General features: G+C 36.6%; 1 protein-coding gene across 1 annotated transcript in view; it reads right to left on the minus strand.

The window, feature by feature from the left end:
* Positions 1–22,736, minus strand: part of EIF3H (eukaryotic translation initiation factor 3 subunit H) — an 84,652-nt gene that overhangs the window by 13,555 nt on the left and 48,361 nt on the right. Inside the window, exons 3-5 of the mRNA XM_085311131.1 lie at positions 3,225–3,392; positions 1,641–1,740; positions 102–251 (exon numbers count right to left, since the gene is read on the minus strand). Coding sequence (XP_085167257.1) covers positions 102–251; positions 1,641–1,740; positions 3,225–3,392 — 418 coding nt within the window. The remainder of the gene's footprint in view (positions 1–101; positions 252–1,640; positions 1,741–3,224; positions 3,393–22,736) is intronic.

Genomic DNA, 22,736 nt, shown 5'->3' on the forward strand with positions numbered 1-22,736 from the left:
GCTTCCACGGACTGTAATGAGACTGGGATTTCACCCAAGGTGTTAAACTGTGGTTTGGGAAAGTGAATAAAAATACATCCATTATTGTAACAAGTACTTACCTGCTAGCCAGACTGAGCAATTCATGCCTATCGGCTACCGCAGATTTCTTTTCCAGTTCCCACAACATCACATTGATCAGGTATGAATTCTTAATTACAATGGGCACTTCTTCAAACATGTTTTCATAAGTAATGGTTGCTTTTTTCAATCTGTGAAACAAATTAAAAATATTTATTAATATAAGCAGTAGTTCTCTCAGTTTGCTGAACTGTTGCTCCAGCTACATTAAAGATGTAATTTTGTAAAACTCCAAATTTCCAGAGTTCCACAATCAAGCAGAAACCAAGTCTTTTGGGGAAGAGAACATTTGCATGGCGAAACATCATGTTTTCAAAAGACTAGTAAAAGCTGCTCAAGAAAAAAACTCTCAGAAGTCAAGCAGCCGCTTTGCTCGCTAATACATTACTTGCATGAAAAAGCCTCCAGCAAAAGACAGCACTRGCAGGATTAACTCTGCCCCTTCCAAAATATTTTACTGTCTTCTCTGCCATTATGTTTTCTTAAATAGAAGTGGATAGTTAGTTACTATATATGATATTGAAATAGTTTTAAAATCATAACAGCTATAGAGAAATTGTTTTTATCATAGTAATTATAATTGTTACAAACCAAAAAAATAGATCGACAAAATAGTCTCTTTTAGTAGTCCATTAATAATTAAATAATAGTAAGTAAATTTTATAGCAGGTATCAGAATATACATTTTAACATATATTTTATAGTATATATACAAAAGCTATGGTTATTGCTTTAAAACAGACATTATATCTTTCACAAAATCTGGAAATAAAGGCATGATATATAAAAAATATAACCCTAATTTCTTTGTATGAGTGTTGAATCTGGGGCAAAAACATTCCCTTTCACTTTTTTTTTTGACCAAGCAACAGGCTCATTTGTTCATTATGGAAATGTTATCTTTAGACACTGAGCAATGAAATGATTCACTTTTTCTGAATGAAGAAAGTTTAATAAGTGTTTGTGTTTTTGCTGTTGAACAGCAAGTTGTTTAGGAAAAAAATATCATCTGAGGCCTATACCTATTGCAAGTGGCTAATCTTTTGAAATAGAGTAATTATTCTACTTTTACTGCAGAAGAATATGTCCACATGGCGGAGTTAATTTGGAATAAATAAAAAAACCCCAGCTATTCCAGAATACCTGTTCAATTTTCCTTCTGGAAAAAAGAGCTTACAGATAGACTAGCTATTTCCCCTTCTACATTTCTTATATATATATATATTTGACTGTTCAAAAACATACAGCTATCTTCACCATGTCCCTCACAGCCAGCCTGCTGACCATCTCCAAAACGAGTTAAAGTTGCACTCCTTAAGCCCTTTTCAGATACCCAAAGACAGACTTTCATTCCTTCTTAGCCCATTGCATCAGAGTCCATTTATCACTACTCCTACATATCCAGTTTCCCCAGTAGACACTATTTTAAATAGAGTATTTCATCACCCCATCTGCCCTTCTGCCTATCAAATAACCCAGCAAATCTATGAGAAAATATTGTTTTAAATTAAGTTACTTACGCTTCTGGAGAGAAGTCTTTCTCTTTGCAGACCTCCATCAGTTTGGGAGTCAATCTGTATGCTTTTAGTGACAAAGACCCTTGGGCAGTCTTAATGGGGTCTATAATCAAAATGGAGATAGGCTACTATTACAAACACTAATTTCTTTCATTTGAATATCTTAATTTAAACATGAGGGGGAAAAAACACTGAATTATCCTATAAAAAAAAAATAAAGGCACAAAGACGACTACAGCGGAAGTAAACATGTTGTACTGAAACATAAAATACAGTTGAACTACGAACGAAGCTGATTAATAAACTTATTGAAGAACACAGGGGGATCTAGGCTCATTCTGCTCACAACATTATTTCCCCACTAAAGTTCTAATTCACGCTTTCTTTTCCTTCGTATGAACTATCCACAGAACTCGGGCATAAGAGCTACCTCATTTAAACAAATATTTTCCCCTCCAGTCATTATGTAGTAAATTAAAATATTCATTAAACTAGATTTTATATAAAAAATAGCATTTAAGGGTAGCAGCAAATTAATTCAGATCAAGTTGCCCTGCTGCTTCATGCATAATAACGTAACTAGTATATAAAAAAAAATAATTTTGCCYTGACATACCACACTGAATTTAAGGGAAAAGTTTCTAAATAAACTGTTACATTCCTAGGACAAGAAAGCTTAACACTTGCAGCATGATAACGGCTGAAGCATACCAACATCAGAATAAAGCTGTGTTAACATTCATGTTGTCTGAAACTTAACACAGTAAAACTTTTAGCAATCGGTGATAAAATGAAAACCAAAATAGACTGAAACAAGTGGAAAATTCATCAAGGTCTGATGATGCAATGTTTCCAGCCAATATAAGTATACTTTAACAACTTGTTCTTTACTGTAATCCAATTGTTAACATACTGAAACAATTTTGGGGCAGCTCATAAGATTGATCGTATTCATTAGTATTTTTTCTGACAGATACTCAGGACGTTACATTTACTTCTCAGCTGGAAACTATATGCAAGTCTGCCAGATATGGCAAACTGTGAGTGTTTGGGGAGGGGGAGGCTATAAAGCTGTTAAATTGCCTACGGTTCTGATACAGCACAGAACATCTGGTCTGGAGAGCTTGAGGAAACACCATTAAATAGGCAGAAAAGAAAAAAATCTTTGTGCTAAGAAACAGTCCAGGTTTTGTATGCTTCTGTCAGAGGTATAAAAAAACTTGGCAATTCGTGTTATGATTGGTCAGTCACGTACAGAGCCAGACACTCTAGCAATCGGGGTTTGTTAGACATCTGGTCTAGTTCCACCAGCCCCTTCAGCGAGGGAGGGGAGATGGAGGAATAAAAATGAAGCAGCTACTCCAGCATTCCAAAACGTACACATCAGGGCTCTGATAGCAAGAAAAATAAACAGAAAGAAGGAAACCCTGTCTAGACTTAGCTGCTGCTGAGGCTGCCGTAGACACAGGGTTGGTATTTACTTGAAAAGGCTTGCCAGGCTACTCTTACAGGCAAAAGACAGAATACAAAAATAGTAGTAATAATATTAAGAGGGGAAAAGAATAATAAAGGAAACCTCATACTGACCGTAAATGAGAACTACAGACTCCTCAATTGCGTGCTGGTAACTGAACTGGGAGTCCAGGAGGGCACGAGTGACAAAAGAGCCATAGTACGTGGACTGGTACCAGCCAACGTGAAGATGATCAATGTTTACGTGGCGAAGGCTTCGCATCATTTCCATCTGGTATTGAACTAGATTAAAAAAGAAGCACAAAAATTTTAAAAGTAGAAACACTTTAAAAAAGTAAATTTACACAATCTCTACTATTTCTAGACAGTTTAATAGTAAATGAGTAATTTTTTTTTATTTCCAGTTTTGCAACTGCACAGAGAAGTTTGTTTATTCACTACAGGGCTATCTTCATTAAAATCCAGAGCTTCCTCAGAGAATAAGACTAGCCTCTGAGTTAGCAGGCTGTTTTTTTTTYTCCCAGCTGCAGTTAATTGCAAAAGTGATCAAACTGCTACATATGGTTCACAGGGCGTACTACCTTACTCATTCATAAAAATTCTGATTCTGCGTTTCACAAAGCAGTAACAATTTACCATTTATAGTAGCGAACAAAGAGTGATTTAAATTCTAAYACTGTCAGGATTTAAATAATGTTTATAATCAGAGGAAAAATTGTAGAATTGAAATAGGAGGGAGAAGTCCTTCATCTCTCCTTCACTGTGTAAAATTATGTTTTCAGTAATACTGTTTGGGGGACCAACTATAGCTGTCAGATAGTTTTGATTGCATTTATCCTCAATTTTTCAACACTGTTACTTTTTATATGTGGTAAGTTACCTTAGACAGTAGAKGAAAAACTTTTTGTCAGGATTTTTACACCAGTAGCTGTCATGTATCACTGTGCTGTTCTGCGTCTACTGAATGCTTCACTGAGGCAGATTCCTTTATACAATTTTGTTCTACAGAGGCAATGTTTTATGTGCTCCAATCAAATAGATCAATACCTTATTACTTATCAGACATTTTAAACAGATAGAGACTATACCTGCCGGCTGAATTTAAGGTAATAGATTTCAGTGTGACTATCAGATAAACCAATGCTAAGAGCCAACTGATAGGAAATCAAATGCATTTGTACTAGATAATCATTGATTACAATTTTATATATATATATACACACATATATATACACTATATATATATATATATGTTCATCATAAAAGAAAGCAATATAAATTAATCAGAGAATAGGATGTGCTAATCAGATCCCACTTGCTATGCCTTTTTAGAGAAAAATTCCAAATATATTCTCTAAAGATACTACAAGACATTCCTCAAAAATGGACAGATACTTTTTCCAATTTATCATTCATAAAGTAAAAAATGAATTCTGCAGTCTGTGCTGGCTATTTTCATTAAACTGCCCCATCTTACTAATTGTATCTTTTTAAATAGTCTACAAATACTTATGTAAGCACTTGCAGAGTTTTTCCAGAACACACACTGGTAGTTGCAKTCTATGTCACAATATCTTGATATAAATGATTTGCAATGTGCGTGTCAGCCAGGACATCAGTTAATATGGCACCCTGAAACCAGTATAGCAAAAATATCCAGGCTGCAGTCTGAAATCCCATAAATTGCATGCAGACCAAAAGGCCTGCACCATTTGGCTGACTCTAAACAGACAAATATAAAGATGCCACTACACTCTTCAGGAGAAACAGTTAAGCAGAACGGATCAAACAGCTATTTTATAGCCAGTATGAAAACCTTTCCCTTTGCCAGATCAAAATTAAGTAACTTATTTTAATCCCTCTTTCATTGCACAACTTCCAGTAACACAAGCCAGTTTCAAGAACACCCCTTACACAGCAGTCCCTGCTAACAGGTAGTATCTGAAGACATTTTCCATATTTCCCATAAAACCAAAGCCAAGGTAGCTAGCAAGAGAATCTTAGCCCTTAAACTTCATCTCTCTGAAGATGTTAAGTCTCTAAATTCTACAAATAAAATAAAGAACACACATCTTTCCCAGAACAAACTACAAGACTATTTGTGCGGGCATCATTTGAATATAAAAAGTACAGGATATAGATAGAATAGTCTATTTTGGTTAAAAGAAGGTTTTCAAAGATAGATCTGTGCGGAAAGTGAACAAGACTCGCATGAAATTATGKTTAGTTCCCTTCCTAACCAAATAAAGTAATCACGAACAGGAAAAAAATGGAAAGTGATTTTCTAAMGTAGATGAAAGAGAGAAAACGGGTTTTGAGAATGAGATTAAATATGGGTCTTCAGATAGCTGAGCTCTATTTTTCCTTGCATGAGTGAGTCCATTGTAACTGAGGACAGTGTCAAAGTAGAGGTGGCCATGCAATGATAGGAAAATACATATATATACTCGCATATAAATTTATAAGGACTCATGTGGTTGGCCTAGTCAGCGAATCTCTCCTTTAAGAAGGCTATTCTTAAGGAGAGGGAATACACTAAAAAAAAAAATCCAGATCTTTTATGATCCTGCATAAACACACACCATGCTCTTGAAAGTGTTCGTCTGAGAAGTAACTGATAAACATTGCTTTCTTCAGATAGTTAAGTTCCAGGACATTTTCTTTTGTTAAACACAATATAACCAGCAATGTATAATTGAACGTAAGTGTAAGTGATATACAAGAGAAGAAAAAAGACTCGCTGAAAACCATCCAGATTTCTTGTCAGCAATTCCTTCCCTCATGACTGTTAGCAGTTAAATGATAATGAAGGCAAYAGCAGAAAAATCTCAAAGAACCAATAACGCATCAATAGCTAGCATCTCTGCCTTGGGAAAACAACTGCACAAATTAAAACATGATGCAGTCCCCACCAGAGAGAAATGGAAACTCTTTTAACCAAACATATATATTATATAACATGTATTAGTAGCTAGATAGCTCCAAGAAGCTGTCAAATTGCACAAATGGATAACAGTCCCAAAGTTGCTTTTGTTGATATCATTACCACTATTTCTTTCCATCTTTGGCCCAACCTACAAAATATCTCCTGCTTACCTAGAAGCTAAGCACAGACCTGGCATGGGCTCTCTCCTTCCACCCAGTCCTCAAACTGCTTGGGCCTGGGAAAGTCACGCAGCTATAAGAACAAGGAGTTCACTGGCTCAAGTCGCAGCGTTTGGGAACATGAGTGCCCTCCTCTTTCCCAAGCCACCTCCAAAGGTGCCACTAGCAGTGCCACGGGCTCTGAGACCACTCAAGGCTAAAGCAAGTGAGGAAAAGCRCAAGAGAACAAGCTGACAGTCAGATTAGAAAAGCTTTTTCATTTAGCACTGGCTCTGTGTTTTTAAAGCAAGTTATTTGTTCAGAAGCTTCCTTATAATGAGGTAAACATTTGCACATCACAGCGTACTACTTGCATTACGAATGCATGGCCTCTGTCTCCAGGGACATCATGCATCTCATGAACTGCTTTCAGAGGAGAAATTATTTTCAACATAATAGCTTCTCTTTTTAGTTTTGAAGAAACTACCTCCTCTAAAACTGCAATTTTTCCTAAGTTTGCAAAGTGAGAGCAAGAAGAATTAATGCAGTTAGTAAGTGTTACTATCATTTGTCTAGAACAGAAAAGAAAGTGCAAAACAATACAGAATGGATGTTTTGCTCRAACTTGACAGGTACTTCTGGCAGGACTGATGAAATTCCTTGACACAAGATATATGACAACTTGAACTGCAGAAAGGCTATTAAAGTAGGTCCCCCTTCCTCCCCAAATTAAATTAAGTTTCATCAATTTAGTTGTAAAATGCTAARAAAATACTAAAAAAGTCAACATTTYTTCCTTTTTCAAAATGCACTGTCATCATCAGCAACATTATCTGAACTTTAATGTATATGAGGCATATCTTCCACTTTACAAAAACAGAAAGTAATACATCTAAAATGATAAAATAAATCAGATACAAATCCAGGAATTGAACACAAATGTGATGACCTGTCTTTTACTGAGACAATGCAGTCATGTTCTCTAAATATCTTAAAATAGCCTCTATCAATAATTTCATATTCCAAAACCTAATTTAAGAATCAGTCCAATCAACTCAGTCATTGAAGCCTCAGTCTAAGTGACGATTTTAAAAAGCAAACAAATCTAAAACACTAGAGTTTGCAAACAATTGGTAAATTTACATCCCTCAGGAAATAACAGCTTATTTCTAAATCTGTTCTGAAACAAATGTTACTGTAGTAACCTGATACATGATGCAAGTTTATTTAACACTCTAAAATTGCAGGATTTTTATCTGTCTATAAACAATTCATTAAAATCCAGGAATCAGGAATTCACATATTGATGTATGTATCACAAAAATTTAGATCTTCAGTAGTTACTCTATCACATGAGATGTATTTCAGTCAGGCCATATTTGGCCTGAATTATAGTTAATTATATTTCACTTGTCATAATATTTATTGCTGGTAAATATTATGATATGTGAAACCGTGATCAAAGATGGTCTGGACACAATACATTTGATGGCACCTTAGATGCTCAAAGCCTGAATTTCCAAAACAAATTTTAAGTTGCTACATCTTAAGAAATGTGATTCAGAGTGACAACTGAAACGTCTCCTAAAAACCCAAACTCCTCTGGAGTGAAAGAACGTAGTACCCAAGTCCAAGTCCCTTTTGAAAGTACTGCTGACTGCTTTTACACTCCTGCTCATCCAATTCACTGACGTGTCCCTTAAACAAATGCTGCACTACCAAATAAATTAACAATTCTGCACTAGAAACCACTTACGTTTGCATAACCTTTAGTCTGGATTTCACAATTAAGTGTCTTGGCTTATATTGAACAAATTTGTCCTTCACCTCTGAACTTTAACAGCAAAAGTTACATGTCTTCATGAGGGCAGTTTACCAAGTTTCAAAAGCAGTTTGAAGACCTTCAGTGTACCAACACCCACAAGGGCCTCCTCAAAAAGATCCTGCGGATTATCTGAGGATGGACAGTATTTTCTCAGAGACTCTTCTTGCAAATAGATAATTTAAAAGAAAGATATACTAAAACTCAGGGTTGTCACTAACTAAAACTTACACCACACCAAGTATGCTTTCCAAGAGATGCTCAAGTCTGTATTGGAAGATAAAGTATTCAGCTTCTCCATTAATATTTCTCTGAATTTATCCAATAACTTGAACATGGCCAATTTTGGTTATGCTGGTCAAATTGTATTGAAAAACAATGACAACATTCTTTTTATAGTACCACTACTAACATAAGCGGTATTTTTAAGGCAGTAATTTGTCTCTTTTGAAGTGCTACCATGTGGTAGTGAATGTACTAACAAGTGCTCTACACTACATAGTATATTTTTTTAGCAGCACAAAATTCTCTGTTTTCTCTACACACATTCAGCTTTGCCAAACCACATATACGCTTCGGACAGTATCTTCAATGACTAAAACAAGTTAACAGATGCTAGTTCAAGGAACTAGCATATGCATTTGAAAAGAATGGAAATTGATTTGTTTAATTTAATTAAGCACAGAGAATTATGGAGACAACAGATTAATCTGTTTCCTTCCACACAACCAATCTCCATTAATTGTCTAAAAAACTATGAATCACAAAGATAGAGTTTATTGATAGTAACTCATATTGTGAAGATACAAACATAATTACTAACAAATCCAATTTATTATGGTTAAAAAAAAAAAAGATGGACAAAGGAAAACAAGAAAACACAATTAATTCCAGTAAAGGTGATACTTCGTCTGAAAGAACCTTTAGATACCACTGAAATATATTTCAGTGGTATGTAACACACACTCACATGCACATACTTGCAGATTTTTATCTATATCCAGCCCCTCACTTCTCCCAAGACAAATGCAAAAGCATAGTAACTCAACAATTCACCTATTCAGGAGAAAAAAATTAAAAGTAAATATTGCCTTCCTCAATAATATTCATTTCCTCCTCTGAAATATCAAGTCAAGGTTACAAAACAGTACTCTATTTTATGCATTTTTGCTAGACTGAGCTGAAAGCACCTGATCTGCTCTAAACTTGGAAGCTAAGCAGACAGGGCCTGCAAATAGCTAGATGGGAAAAATCACCTGAAAACAGGCAAAAGTCCAAGAGTCATAGTCAAGATCACAGAAAAAAARACTGAGTCAAAAAGATTTAAATCAATTCCATTTTAATTTCTAAATTCAAGGATGAGAAAAGATGAGCAAAATAAATTTTGTCTGAAGTGGATTGAGCTTTTTTTAAAGAACTGTTACATTTTAATATGTTGGCAATTCATACGGTTAAACTGCATGCCACCTCAAAAGCAAGCTTTACAAATCTGCATTTCCTCTACAGAGACTACAGGATAAAATGAAAACCCAAACCGGTCGCAATCCCCTCCACAGGATGCACTGCTCTCTATGCTAACTGATGCTATTGCTCTAGTAAGAGGGAGTCTAACCAACAAGATGATCTTTACACCAGCTGAAGCTTTATTAGTGTCTAATGCTTTCTCAAGTCAAAAAACAAAAAACAAAAAACTCTCTAAGAAATTTCACTCTAAGAAATTACAGAAGAGAAGAAAAAACTACAAAGTTATTAACTGTGTGTGCTCAGCAAGCTTATTCGTTGTTAATGCTGATCACCACTGAACATTAGCTTTACTACAGCACTGAGCAACGTTAAAAAGAGCGCTCGGCAAGGAAAGTACACAGAACCTAGAGGAGGTATCGCAATCAGTAAGTGAATGCTGAAAAGTAACAGGAACGTAACAAAAATAAAAACAGCATGCTTGGAGTGCTTCTGTCTGGAGGCACTTAGCCAAGATGTAAACCTGTATCTGCAGACGTGCATTTACTAGCACTTCAGAGAGCAGTTGCTCACACGCTCTCTCCCCCGGAGCTGCGGACCAGAGGACTGGCAGTCACTGCACGGGCAGGCGCAGCTGTCCTGCAGTTTGGGATGCCACACCAACACCAGCAGCTACTGCCCCATCACCAAGTTGTTGCTTTCCAAAGATYGCTCCATGCGCTGCACATGCCAAAGCGGGACAACGTAGGGAGGAGGGAGTTGGAAAGGACAGCTCTGCTGGTGGTGCAAACGAAGGAGGACGAGGACGAGTTCTCCGAGTAAAGCAAGAGGATGGCGAAAGCAGGATGTGCGTGATAGGAGAAAGGGAAAGAGCAAATGGGAGCACACCACTTCCTGCACATGTGCTGGCGCTCGCCCAGCATTGCTGACAGCTGAACTTAGGGCTCTGGTTTAAGCATAAAACCACAGAATCAGAAGGCAATCAAACTATCACATAATTTTATTAATACATGAGCAAATGCTCAGATAAGCCTTGGAAAACCTAAATAAATCTCACTGACCACACAATTCTCTATACAACTCAAGGCAGTGGAAGCTTGTACTGTTTTTAAACAGATATACCAGTGTCTCAGAAAAAGTCAGAGAGAGATGGGTAGGACCACCAACATGACTTTCAAAGTCATCTTTTAAAGTACGCAATAGTATTCCAAAGGATAAAAGTCTCATAATACTAACTTCCTAGAATGTTAAAACAATTGAGTCTTAAAAAAAAAAAAAAAACTTTCTTTTCTGAATCCAGAAATCCATTTTGAAGTAACATTTTAAAATTAAAGTTGAAATCACGCAACGAAGTTTAATTGTTTCATTGACAACATTCTTTAAGAAGTAATCAACAGACAGATGAGATGCATTTTAAARGTCTTCTGCCATGTATTTAGAGTTATTTTATTGGCATTTATATTGAAAGCTACATCTTCACAATATCTTGCAAACATTCACCTATTTACATTCAGTCTTCTCCTATAAGGCAGGTAAACATTTTCCATATCTGTGCATCCATGTGGCTGACTGCACTACTATTTTTACATTGGCTGAAGACGGATTTGATATAAGATTATATAATTCGTCTAATGCGTATGATTCCAGTCACTAAAATACTAAACAAAATTGAAGGCATGACGATGGATCAGTGCAGTCAAGAACCAACCAAATATCAAGTTAGTTTGCTATAGTGATCTCATATTTGATGGAACATCTCCTTTAAAAATAATTAAAAAAAAAGATTAGGGACAAATTCCTAAACAATTTTCTTGTTGCTTTACTGGCCATTGATTTTTGTTTGTTCGCTCACATCAGGCTAATTTAACATTTAAGAGCTATGTCTTTACAAAATATTGTAAATGTATCTACCTCAGTGCTAAAAGTTGCAAAACAAGCATAAGATAAAATGAAAATGTGTGGTAAAAGTCTGCAACTCCTTTTCCACACAAATATCAATCAGATGACTGGATATGATTCAATGTATTTTTAGAAAACTTTGTAATACAAAAGTGTTCAGTGAGTTTATTAAATTATCTGGAAACAATTTCAGAAATGTTTAAAGATTTATGTACTACATAGTCATTTTTACTTTTTTAATTTAATGCGGATTTTCACATTTAACGATTTCAAAGCAGAGTCAGGACAGACTCTGAAATGGAAACAACCTAGCAACCTGGTGTATTTTAAAAATCAGTAGTGTTATACAGGATCTATCACGAAAGAATTAGCCTTTTCCTAATAATTTTGCTGTAAGTGAAAAAAAAAGCAAACAATGTCACAGAAAACAATTTGGGACTTTTTACCCTTTACCCCTTCTCCATCCCCCAGCATCTCCCCCCCGAAAAGAAAAGAAAAAAGAAAAGAAAAATCATTAAAACCATCCAATCTTCAGTGGCTTTGGTGAAGCCGAAACCTTGCCTGGCCTTACCAGATACAATGGAACAAATAGTGCTCTGATGGCTTGGTATTAAATATCCACACGCGTGTTTTGGAGAATCTCTCACCCCATTCAAGTTACAAACTCAGAAAACATGCTCCCTGCGCTGAAGTCTTCCCTTCCCCCTCTCCACCCAACAATTTTCAAGAATTATCTTTGTAGCAAGTTCAGCTTCATTAAAAGAAAAATCATGGCTACAGACTGTTTCTTCAGGTAAAAGCCACCCAAGTTATCTGTTTTCAGTGACCTCCATCAGCCCCATCACATATAGGTAACACTGTTAAACGTTTGCAAAAGGCAGTCAGTCGAAAAAGAAGTTTTAATTTTTGGCAAGACAGAACAAAAATGTGGTAGCTATCCCCTGAAACACATGTCTTYTGAATCAAAATTATACAAGTATCTAGCTTTCAAATGTGTTAAGTGCACTTGGAAAAAAGGAYGACAAGCATGTCTTCAGCCTCAGGCTTGCAGGCTTGCATCAGAGGACTATTCACATGGCGTGGGATCTTGCTACGTGCCAGGTAGGCTAGAAACAGTTAGTGGGTATTGCTCTTTTAAGGCAGAAAGGAGGGATGCCATACAACCCCCAAAATTCACATTAGCTTTTACAAAGCCTGCTAGTTTTATATAGCCYGGGAGCTGTTAGTCACTGATTAAACTGTAGTAAAATGTCGTATTAATTTCTTCTTAGCGAGGGGAGCAGCTAACTCTCACCCCTCATCTAAAACAGTAACTAAGCGATTTTGTATAATACCTAGATGAACACATTATGCTAAGGACATTTCAGTATGCCTTGTAACATTCTCAAAAGCACTCCTGAYACCTTTGCATAAATGCAACAATTTAATTGTCCACGGCACACAGAAATAGGGACACAACCCTTCTGCTATCTTATATGATTAAGAAAACCAGACAAAAGTGCCAGAGAAGAGTTCCTAGGTTTGGGTCTCAACTCTGCTACTGTCTACGTGCACTCCCAGTCTTTATCAACCAAGTCTTCAAGCTGTGAGCAACAGCCACATAAGCCAGAAGTACAAAGTCTTGTCAAATCTGACAAGATGAAAAAACATCTCTCTACTGTGAGATACAGGGTCAGTCATTCACTCTGCACTGCCTTTCAGCTAAAATGAATCCAGTCATCTTGCTTGCAATCCCTGCTACTATAGAAATCTTTACCCTTCTTTGGCTTGCACCCAGGAAGACTTGAGAGAGATCGTTTCTCTGCTGGTTTAAACTCTAAAGCTACARATTCAGCTACTATACACAAGAAAAATACACTCAACTATGCCATCTATTATCGCTGAGCTGCTCTTTAAAACAGAGGGAGATCTTGACTTCTGCTACTATAACACTGGCAAAAAAAAAAAAAAAAAAAAAAAAAAAAACAGTAACACCAAACTTAACATATGAGTTTCCAAAAGGATAACTCAACACCTCTCCAGTTAATGATTTCTATAGATGACGTGAAAGGCCTGTGTTGTACATCTGGAGGCTGTGGATTCGTACTTGGCTAATGCCTAGCGAGAGCCAGAGTAGAGAATCTGAAACAATCACTGAAATTACGTTTTGTGCAGCAAAATATCCATGAGGGAATACACGTTACAGTGGTATTTTATTGTATTATGGTGGTTACCAAGAGCTATTCTCAATAGAGAGGTCAGAGTAGATTCTTGGGTTTGAGAAATAACACAAGGGAAACCGTGACCTTAGATGGACAAAGAGTGGAAGACCCCAATTAACATGTATTAGGGAGTCTGAAAGGAAGTTCTGAAGGCTGACAAAAAAAATAGGATGAGTGGTTCAAAAACTGTGCAAGAATTTGTCTGAAGAACTTCTAAATTATTGCAATTATATGACAAGACTGCTTCCTATCTCAGGAAAAGCTATGCCATGTCATCAAGTCATTGCTGCCAAACGGCCATGGCACAATCATTTTGGGAGCTGCTGCCTGCACTATGAAAACAGCAGGTGGAATCAAATCCAGATAGATGCAGTGCTTTCTGCCTTGTGAAAACGAGCCCCCTTTCTTTGATTCYTGAAGGTAAGTAATGTAATGCAAGTGTTGACACGTTGAGTGAAAACATTAGCAGTGAACTAGAGATGCAGAACAGGAGCCATTTAGTGGCCAGAGAAGCAAGCAGGTGTGAAGAGGCTGCAGTGATGAGAAAGGTAACGTTCCAATCAGAAAACTGTCAGGCAGAACTGACAGAATCTTTAGCACATCTCATCCGCTATGAATGTTAGAAGAATAAAGAGATCATAAGAATTTTGGAGCTAATCAATTGAAGAAGCATCTTATGCTTTATTAGGGAAAACTTTGCTTTTATGCCATTCTAACTCAGAGATGTTCAGGGAGAATATCTTTGCTACATTGCTGCTGCCATGATAGCTACTAAGCATGTGCAACAATTAGTTGAAACACTTAGTATTAAGGTACTTTACATTTTAAAAGTATAAATTCTCAGGCAGTAGAGATTTCTAAGCAATTTGCAACACAGGTTCCAAGAAAACTAGCAGGTAGACTTCTGAAAAGCTCACTAGCAGCAGTGAACTTTGCCATTTTGAGACAGGAACCATGAAAACCAGTATTTTCCTAGCTCCCTTTCTATCTCTCTCACTGCCACTTCTTAATTTGGGAAAGAAAAGAAAAAATAGCATGCCATAGCRAAAAAGAGAAAAAAGAAAAAAGGAAAAACTACTCCACAAAAATCCACTGAAGTATTTAAATAAGCATTGTTTAGCCTTCAGAGGCTTTCTGCACAGACGCAGACAAAGGAAAACCTGGTATAACTAAATGACATTTCAAATGTCCAAAAGAGACATTGCCCAATTGTGTCAATGCTTCAACATTCTCAAAATCCCTAAACTATTTTTAGATCAGACTTCCAACTTTTGTCTAGGACAATCCAAGCACAGTTAACTATTACAAGTCCCATTTTATCTCCAAGATTATATTAGATTTCTCATCACCTTACTGCTACCTTGTTTTCATCTTAAAGCACTTGCCTATATGCACATGTACATGTATATAGTAACAATGTATATCATATATCAGCAACAATAAAGCTATATTTAAACATTCACTTAACTAAAAACCAAAGTGAATACCACACCAAATACTAACACTCATGGACATATTTTTATTAACTTGGAAAAAGAGTRTTGTAAAACAAGTAATTCTATAAACACCTTATGTCTTGAAACAAACTGTAAAAATGTGTCTACCACTACTAAGCTCAAATTCAACAGTAAGTAATGAAAAGTCAATTTCCCACTAACAAACAAGACATTGAAGCCTGACAGCATATATTCATTTGCAGTATTACAAGGTTCATCTCTAACCAAATCAAGCTTATGATTTCACACTACTGCCTAGATAATTAACATGYAGTTAAACAGAGATTTCCATAACATTTAGCTGCCTTGGTCTGAAACTCCCAACCGTCAAATTTTGTCGTGTTTAGAAGCTATAACGCTGCAATGCATCTACTGAAGGACGTTAACACTGGTGTTCCTCAGTGGAGGTTCTGAAGGCAAGGCTAACATCAGTAAGGTGCTACTGTTACAATAAATTCTTTAGTACGTCCTCAAAGAAACAATGAATTCAGAATGTTGTAGACTACACAGACAAGCTTCAGTAAAAGTCTTTTCCACAGCACAGCAAGATGAACAATAAAAATAAAAATAAAAAAATAAATAAGAGTGGTTAGATATTTGAGGTGAAAGATAGTCACGTCTTTTCATAAGCAGTCTTTGGCACCTAACAACTTGAGATCATACATTATAATCAAATGCAAGATACCAAATTAGTTAAAACTAAAATCCTCAACAGTTCAAGAGTATTAAATTTAGAAAGTAAAGCTCATGACTTTTAGATCAAGCTACATGAGACAGTATTAGGGTGAATTTCTCCCCTTTCAAGGGTTTGTAACATCATATGGTAGAATTCTGTAAGCCAAAGCTAATACTTCAGCCACATAACACTTGCAACTTTTATATCTAAGTGTGGCTTGTTCTTTCTAAGTAGCCAAGAATGAAACTCACACCCTGTTTAAACAGGCAGAAAGTAGTCTGTGCCAAGGAGGAAGTTATAAAGTTAAAGTAGGTTTGTACATGGGAAACTGAATTTGGGAAGCAGAGGACAAACCCATTATAACCAATTCTCTGATGAATAAGATAGAGAGCATGGTGTAACATCTAAAATACAGGAGCTGGAGTCAGGAGACTGGAGTCATACTACTTGCTCAGCTGAAGGACCCGCTGATGGGCACCAGACAAGTCAATTCTTTCCACTCTTCTCTTGGGACACCAACCACCGTTTCCTATAACCCCGCAACTTCACAGCAAAACAGCTCATCTGAGAAAAAGATCAATCACTTGGTGATACCTATATCTTCACTGACAGCCAACAAAGCATTAACTATATATATACATACATACATACATTATAGCTGGATAAATATAGCTGGAGTTCATCAAGATTAATCCTATCCAAACAGACTTTAAATAAAAGGCACAGTGATGATGAGGCCTACAGGGTTGTACAGCAGCACAAAGTCCAGCTGGAGGCCAGTCACACTAGTGGTGTGCCCCAGGGGTCTACACTGGGGTCAATTCTGATTAACATTCATTAAGGACCTGGAAGATGGAAGAGAGTGTGCCTGCAACAAAAGCTGGAAGGTATGGGCCGATACACCAGATAGTGTGCTGCCATTCAGAGAGACTTTGACAGGCTAGAGTAACGGGCCAACAGGAACCTTATGAAGTTCAACACAGAGAAATGCCAAGTCCTGCAGCTGGGGAGGAATAACCAGATACACCAATACAGACTAGGGGCTGACCAGATGGAAAGCAGCTCAGTAGAAAGGGCCTTGGCAGTCCTGGCATACAACTTGAACATGAGCCAGCAATGTGCCCTTGCAACACAAAAGGCCAACAGTATCCTGGGCTGCATTGGGCACAGCCCCACCAGCACGTCGAGGGAGGTGATCCTTCCACCCCCATTCAGCCCTTGCAAGACACATCTAGAGCACTGGATSCAGTGCCGGGTTCCCCAGTACAAGACAGACATGGAGATACTGCAGCAAATCCAGCAAAGGGCCATGATGGTGATTAAGGGACTGGAGCACCTCTCGTACAAGGAAAGGCTGACAGAGGTGGGACTTTTAAGCTTGGAGAAGAGACGGCTCCAAGTGGATCTTATCAGTGCGTGTAAATACCCGAAGGGGCAGTAAAGACAACAGAGTCAGACTCCTCGGTGGAGCTCAATGACATGACAAGAGGCAATGGGCAAAAATTGWAATACAGGAAATTCAACTTAAACATACAAAATAATTAAAAAAACTTACTGTGAGAGTGAATGAACTCTGGAACAGATGACCCAAAGAGGTTGTGCAGTCTTCATCCTTGGAGAGGAACTCAAAACCCATGTGGAAAAAACCTTGAGCAACCTATTGTAGCTCATGCTGCTTTGAGCCAGGAGATTGGATAGAGACCTCAAAAGGCTCCTTCTTCCAGCCTCATCTATATAGTGATTCAATGACTGGAAAAGATGGCCAAATAGGCCAGGCTACTGTTAAAGCATCAATTCAAGACATAAAATCTCATGGTCTGAGATTTTAAAAAAGGGTCAAGATCATAAAGGTTCTGCTAAGTGCTAAAGAATAATTATGGTGATCTGAGTAATCCAAGTTTAGTTTTGAGTAAAATGCAGGCTTTTAAAAACACTATGAAATTTTAAAGGCGATTTTTGCTGTTGCAAAAGCAGTTATTTTCATTCTGCATTTATCTTTTTGTTAGTTACTGAAACTGTTACAAGTAACAATGCAGAGCATTATATAATTCTCAAAGGATTCAGTAAAAATATTTTTTTTTCAAATGCAAATGACATTGGTCACAGTAGGTACAAAATCTTTGGTTAACAGCCACAGAATATATTTAGTTTATCCATTAACAGTAAATGTCAAAAATGCAATGGAAATTATTTCAAAAGTTAAAATGGGCAAGTCAGTCTGAAAATATTTTGTTTCACAAACTTTAACAACTTCTCTCCAATATGGCAGGCAAACATGAAAATATAGAACTGCCAAAGGATAGTAAAGAAACAAAACTGTACAACATTGAACTGCAATGCAAAAATGACTTGTTCGAGAAAGGCCTAGAGAATTCCTTTTGTTCTGCTGATGGGAAACACAGCAGAAAGAAATAAAAGTATAACAAATTAAAAAGCATCTCAGTACATTAACTATGATCTCTTTTACTTAACACTGTGTTTAAATCATGAAAAATGAGGAAAACTGTTGCAGTCATCAACAGCAAAGTCCATATATTCTCTTCAGTGTTAATAGTTCAGTCAGAATAAAATCCAGATAAACTGTTCAAGATAATTTCTCTATAAGTAACTACAAAGAAAGCTATTTTTTCCAACACTTTGCTAAGAAATAAAAATTTACAGATATTATAGACACACATAGAATAAAAAAGCTGCTTAGAATAAAAAAGTTTTATGGGCTGAACAGTGGTAACTTTGAGGGACTTGGAAAGGTGATAATTAAGAACAAGTTCAATTTCTGCCTAGCTGAAGTAACTATTAAAGATCCCAAATTAGTTTATTTTTATGTACCACAATCACTGTATCAGCTGCTGACTTTGAAAAGTTTGAAGAAAATATACAAACTTTTGACAATTTTTTCCAATGCAGAAGAACTAGATGTTTATACACTTCTCAAAGTCTCAAAAGCCTATTTAAAAACTGCAATGTGTTTCTAAACATCTCCTCCATATTTATTACAAGAATACACACAAAGAAGAAAAAGTCCTCCTCTCTGTAGGAAGGAAGTGAACCACAGCTCTGCTTATCTGTCTAAACAGACAGATGGCTTGTGATGTGTGCACACACTCAGCGAGTCCTCTTTTGCTCAACCTTAACCATAAAACACTGACTAGACTGCAATGGTCAGTATCAAATGCAAAAGATTTTTTTTTCCAGATAGCAAACCATTTCAATTTCTGATTGATGCAAGAGTCCAAACGACATTTTCTACAAGCGAGCTTTCTAAACTTTCACRCTTGCAACGTGAAAATTGTGTGTTCAGTTCCACAAGCAGGTGGAAGAAGAGATTCTATAAAACAAACAAACAAACAAAACCCAAAACAAAAAAACCCTCCTCACCACAGTCCTGACAGTTATAAAAACTGGGGACATTGGTGACTGCAGAAATATATCACACACTCAGTGCATGAGCTGAATTCATAATGATTTCACAAATCCAGATTTCTGTTGACTCAGTGTAGCCACATCCATGATAAATATCATTTATGCAGGGACACAGAAGACAGGTCTTCAGTGAGATTTTTTAGGTACCTGGATAAACCAGCTCTATGATCATTATAACACAACTAAGCATTTGTCCAGTCTCTTGAGATCTTTTAAAGGCAAAGTGAAACCTCATCTGCTCCTTATTCTGTACTCTTCAACCCTCATAAGTTCTTATGGCATTAAAAGTTATCCTCAAGGCTTGCTTCCTTAGAGATTAGTTTGGAACCCCGAGGGGGGACAGAAATACAACCCTAGATTTAAAGATATGCCAATTAGCTTTCAAAATAGACTCAAACTCTGTTTTGGATAGCAATTGCTGATCACATCACGCTGGCTCTGGTTGCCAGCTGTTAAGCTGTTTTAAAAGATAGCTATAAATGCATTAAATACTCTCCTGATACTCCTTTTCCATGTAAGCGATTGTAGTTGTTACAAGAAGGTTATGTAATGAAGTCCCAAAGGGGAGACACTTGCACAGCCACAAATGAGAGATTCACAAATGGAAGATTAAAGACCCAGAAGACTCTCTATTAAGATGTGCCTCATGTTACAGAAAAGTTCAGAAACTCTTGATCCAAAATGCTTTTAAAGTGGTTTATCTCTAATACTTCTCATTTCAAGGACAAGAGCGGTAAGGAATTGTCATTTTCCAACGTCGTATTTCGAACAGAAATATTATACTCAATTTTTGCAAAGCTTGTCAATTTTTTATTGCCATTTTTCCTCCAGACAACTCAAGCACAACATTCAGATCTGCAGAACAGAGTTAGATTTAAGCATTTTATTTGTTCCCACTTACTTTCTAGGTAAAATTGACTAATACTTCAGACTAACTTTTTGGTAAGTTTAGAAACAGCTTACTTCCTTAACAGGGATCCAATACAATGACAAAAGTAAAGACAGAAGTCAGAGAAAGCGCATGATGAATGAAATCACTAAATGGATTTTATAGCCATTTCACTTGCTCTCCCCTACTAATTTTCACTGGTAAAACATTCCAAAATTTAGTTTTGTTACATTCCTCAACCCTGATTCAGGAGCACAAACTGTTTCATTAACAGCAGCCAAACATACACCAGCCTTAGGATAACCTTGTAACTCAATCATGACAAAGACAGCACATGTTTTTAAGCACCTGAGCAGCTGCAGGCACCCAGGAGCTGAATCTCTGACCTGCCGTCCCACACAGAAGCAATGGTCATTGTCCAAAGCCAAGGGAAATGTCCCAGAGATCAAATTCCTTCCACAATGACCAACTGAATCACTCCTCTTTAAAATATCTCTTCTTGAAATCCAGAGCAGTTCCTAAAAATGCTGAGGATTCTTTAACAAAAAGCTTATATAAAATTGTAAACAAATTGTAAACAAATTTTAAATATGTATGTTTTGAAAATGTTGAATTTTGGTTATTAAAACAAACGTAAGAAATTAGAATGAATGAACTTATTAATAAAGTGATATAAAAGGAGACAATGAGCTTATATAAACAATGCCTGCTCAGTTTAATATGTTAGATTTTTTCCTTTATAAACTTAGTGTACAGAAAATTGAATCAATTCTTAACACATGAAATTACGACTGAAATACTGTTTAAGAGGAAAAGGTATTTAATAAAAGAGATTAGAATTCTTCTTCAGGTTATAAAAGGGTTCCTTTATCTCCAAATACTCTAATATGTTTAAAATACATTCTGAATTTTGATTTCTCATAGTGTTTGAAATAAAAAACAAACCAGAAGGTTGCCCTAAAGATAAATGAAACATCTGGTAAAACATGTAATAAGCTTCAGGCTCACATCTGCTACTGAAGTTAGTACTCCCGCACCAAAGCTACAAGCTCTATGCAAAGCTCTGTAAGAATAACTGAGAACAGGGAGGATTATAAGGAACACATTCCTCAATCTAAATTGATATTTCCTCTTCCATCTGAATCAACATTGTGCTTCCATATGTATGCATTAATCTCCAGTGCTAGCCCTTAGTGGAAAAGAATGCCCAAAAGTAAAGTTATCTCGATTAAAATCTGATTATTTGATATTATACAGAAGTTGGGCAGTCCTTATGCATATACAGACATCTATATAGACATGGCATATATATATAGTTTTCAAAAGTCTTAGACTGGAAGCAAATTTTCAACAATTAATTCATCCAAACACTACCACATCTAACAAAAACTTATTTGTAAAAAGCAAAAGTGGACAATAAAAAGCATTATTAATGTAATTACATAAAACTGAAGCCACGAGTACTTTCAAACACTAACTGATAAAACTGATCATAAGAGATTTGCTGGGCAATTAACTATATGTAACTCACATTCCTGTTTCTATAAGAAGATCGCTCAATATTTATCTTTTCTTTTACTCATTCACTCCTAAACTTTCAATTTCTTCCATAAACAATCACAGTAAAATGTTTATATTTAATGCCAACATAAATTGCTTTGTATTTGTGACGTTTTAAATAGACCCTTTTGTGCCACAGAGAGTTTAGAAAGAGGCAGATATCTGCACAGCAGGGAAAAAACCCACTTACATTTTGCAACAGCTGTGAAAGATCAGTCCTCCAGAGTAACTGAAATCAACAGCAAACTGAGAAGTGTTTAGGAAATAAAATGTTTCCATCACCTCATACTATCATTCACTTCCATTAGTACTGATGAAAGAGAGACTGGATTTTACACAGTGTTATAAATGGTAGGAACATTACTGACAGCAGAAACAGAGCATGGTCGCTAAACAATTCTAACAAACCTGGGACAAAAATCTGAAGAATAGTACTCTAGTGGGCATTTAGTTAGCCAAACTTAGAAAATCAAGCAATGATATCCAGACCCAAACTTATTTTTCCTGGATAAAAACTTCATAGTATAATTGAAAGTGATTAAAATGTTTAATGTCATCAGAGGAACACTGAAACTTTTCCACTGAGAAGACCACACGTAGCACAAAGCGCGTTGCAGAGAACTCAGSACAGGGCGCCCGTCCTCTCCAACCTACCTTTGCCTAGTCGCCCTCGTTACAATCATTGGAAAGTTCTGCTTGTACTTCCTGCAGGACAGGTGACAAAAGCAAGGCAYGGATAAATGTTATGGGACCAACTTGGGAAAACAGTTTAAGAACTGGCCGTGGAAGACTTGTGAATAACCCTGTAGTGCCATGATACAAAAAACATACACGATACCAAGATTATTTGGTGGTGAAACCATACTTCTGCCCTGCTCCCAGACGCCCTGCAGAAATGTGCTGAGGCATTCCAGAGGAGTGAATAAAGAAAGGGATTGCCCTTAACACAGTTTGAAAACCAGCTGTATGTGGGGAGGGTGGGGGGTTGATTTGGGATTTTTTAAAGAAAGCAAGCAAGGTTCAGCTTCTATTCCAAATAATTTTTGCAAATAATCTACCTTGTAACCTAACTTTGAAACCATTTTGAAGACAAGCAGAATGCAAAAGCTTTCTGT

This window comes from Rhea americana, unplaced genomic scaffold, assembly GCF_003343005.1.
Source record: "Rhea americana isolate MKP2758 unplaced genomic scaffold, rheAme1 scaffold_0, whole genome shotgun sequence".
Classification (NCBI taxonomy): Eukaryota; Metazoa; Chordata; class Aves; order Rheiformes; family Rheidae; genus Rhea; species Rhea americana.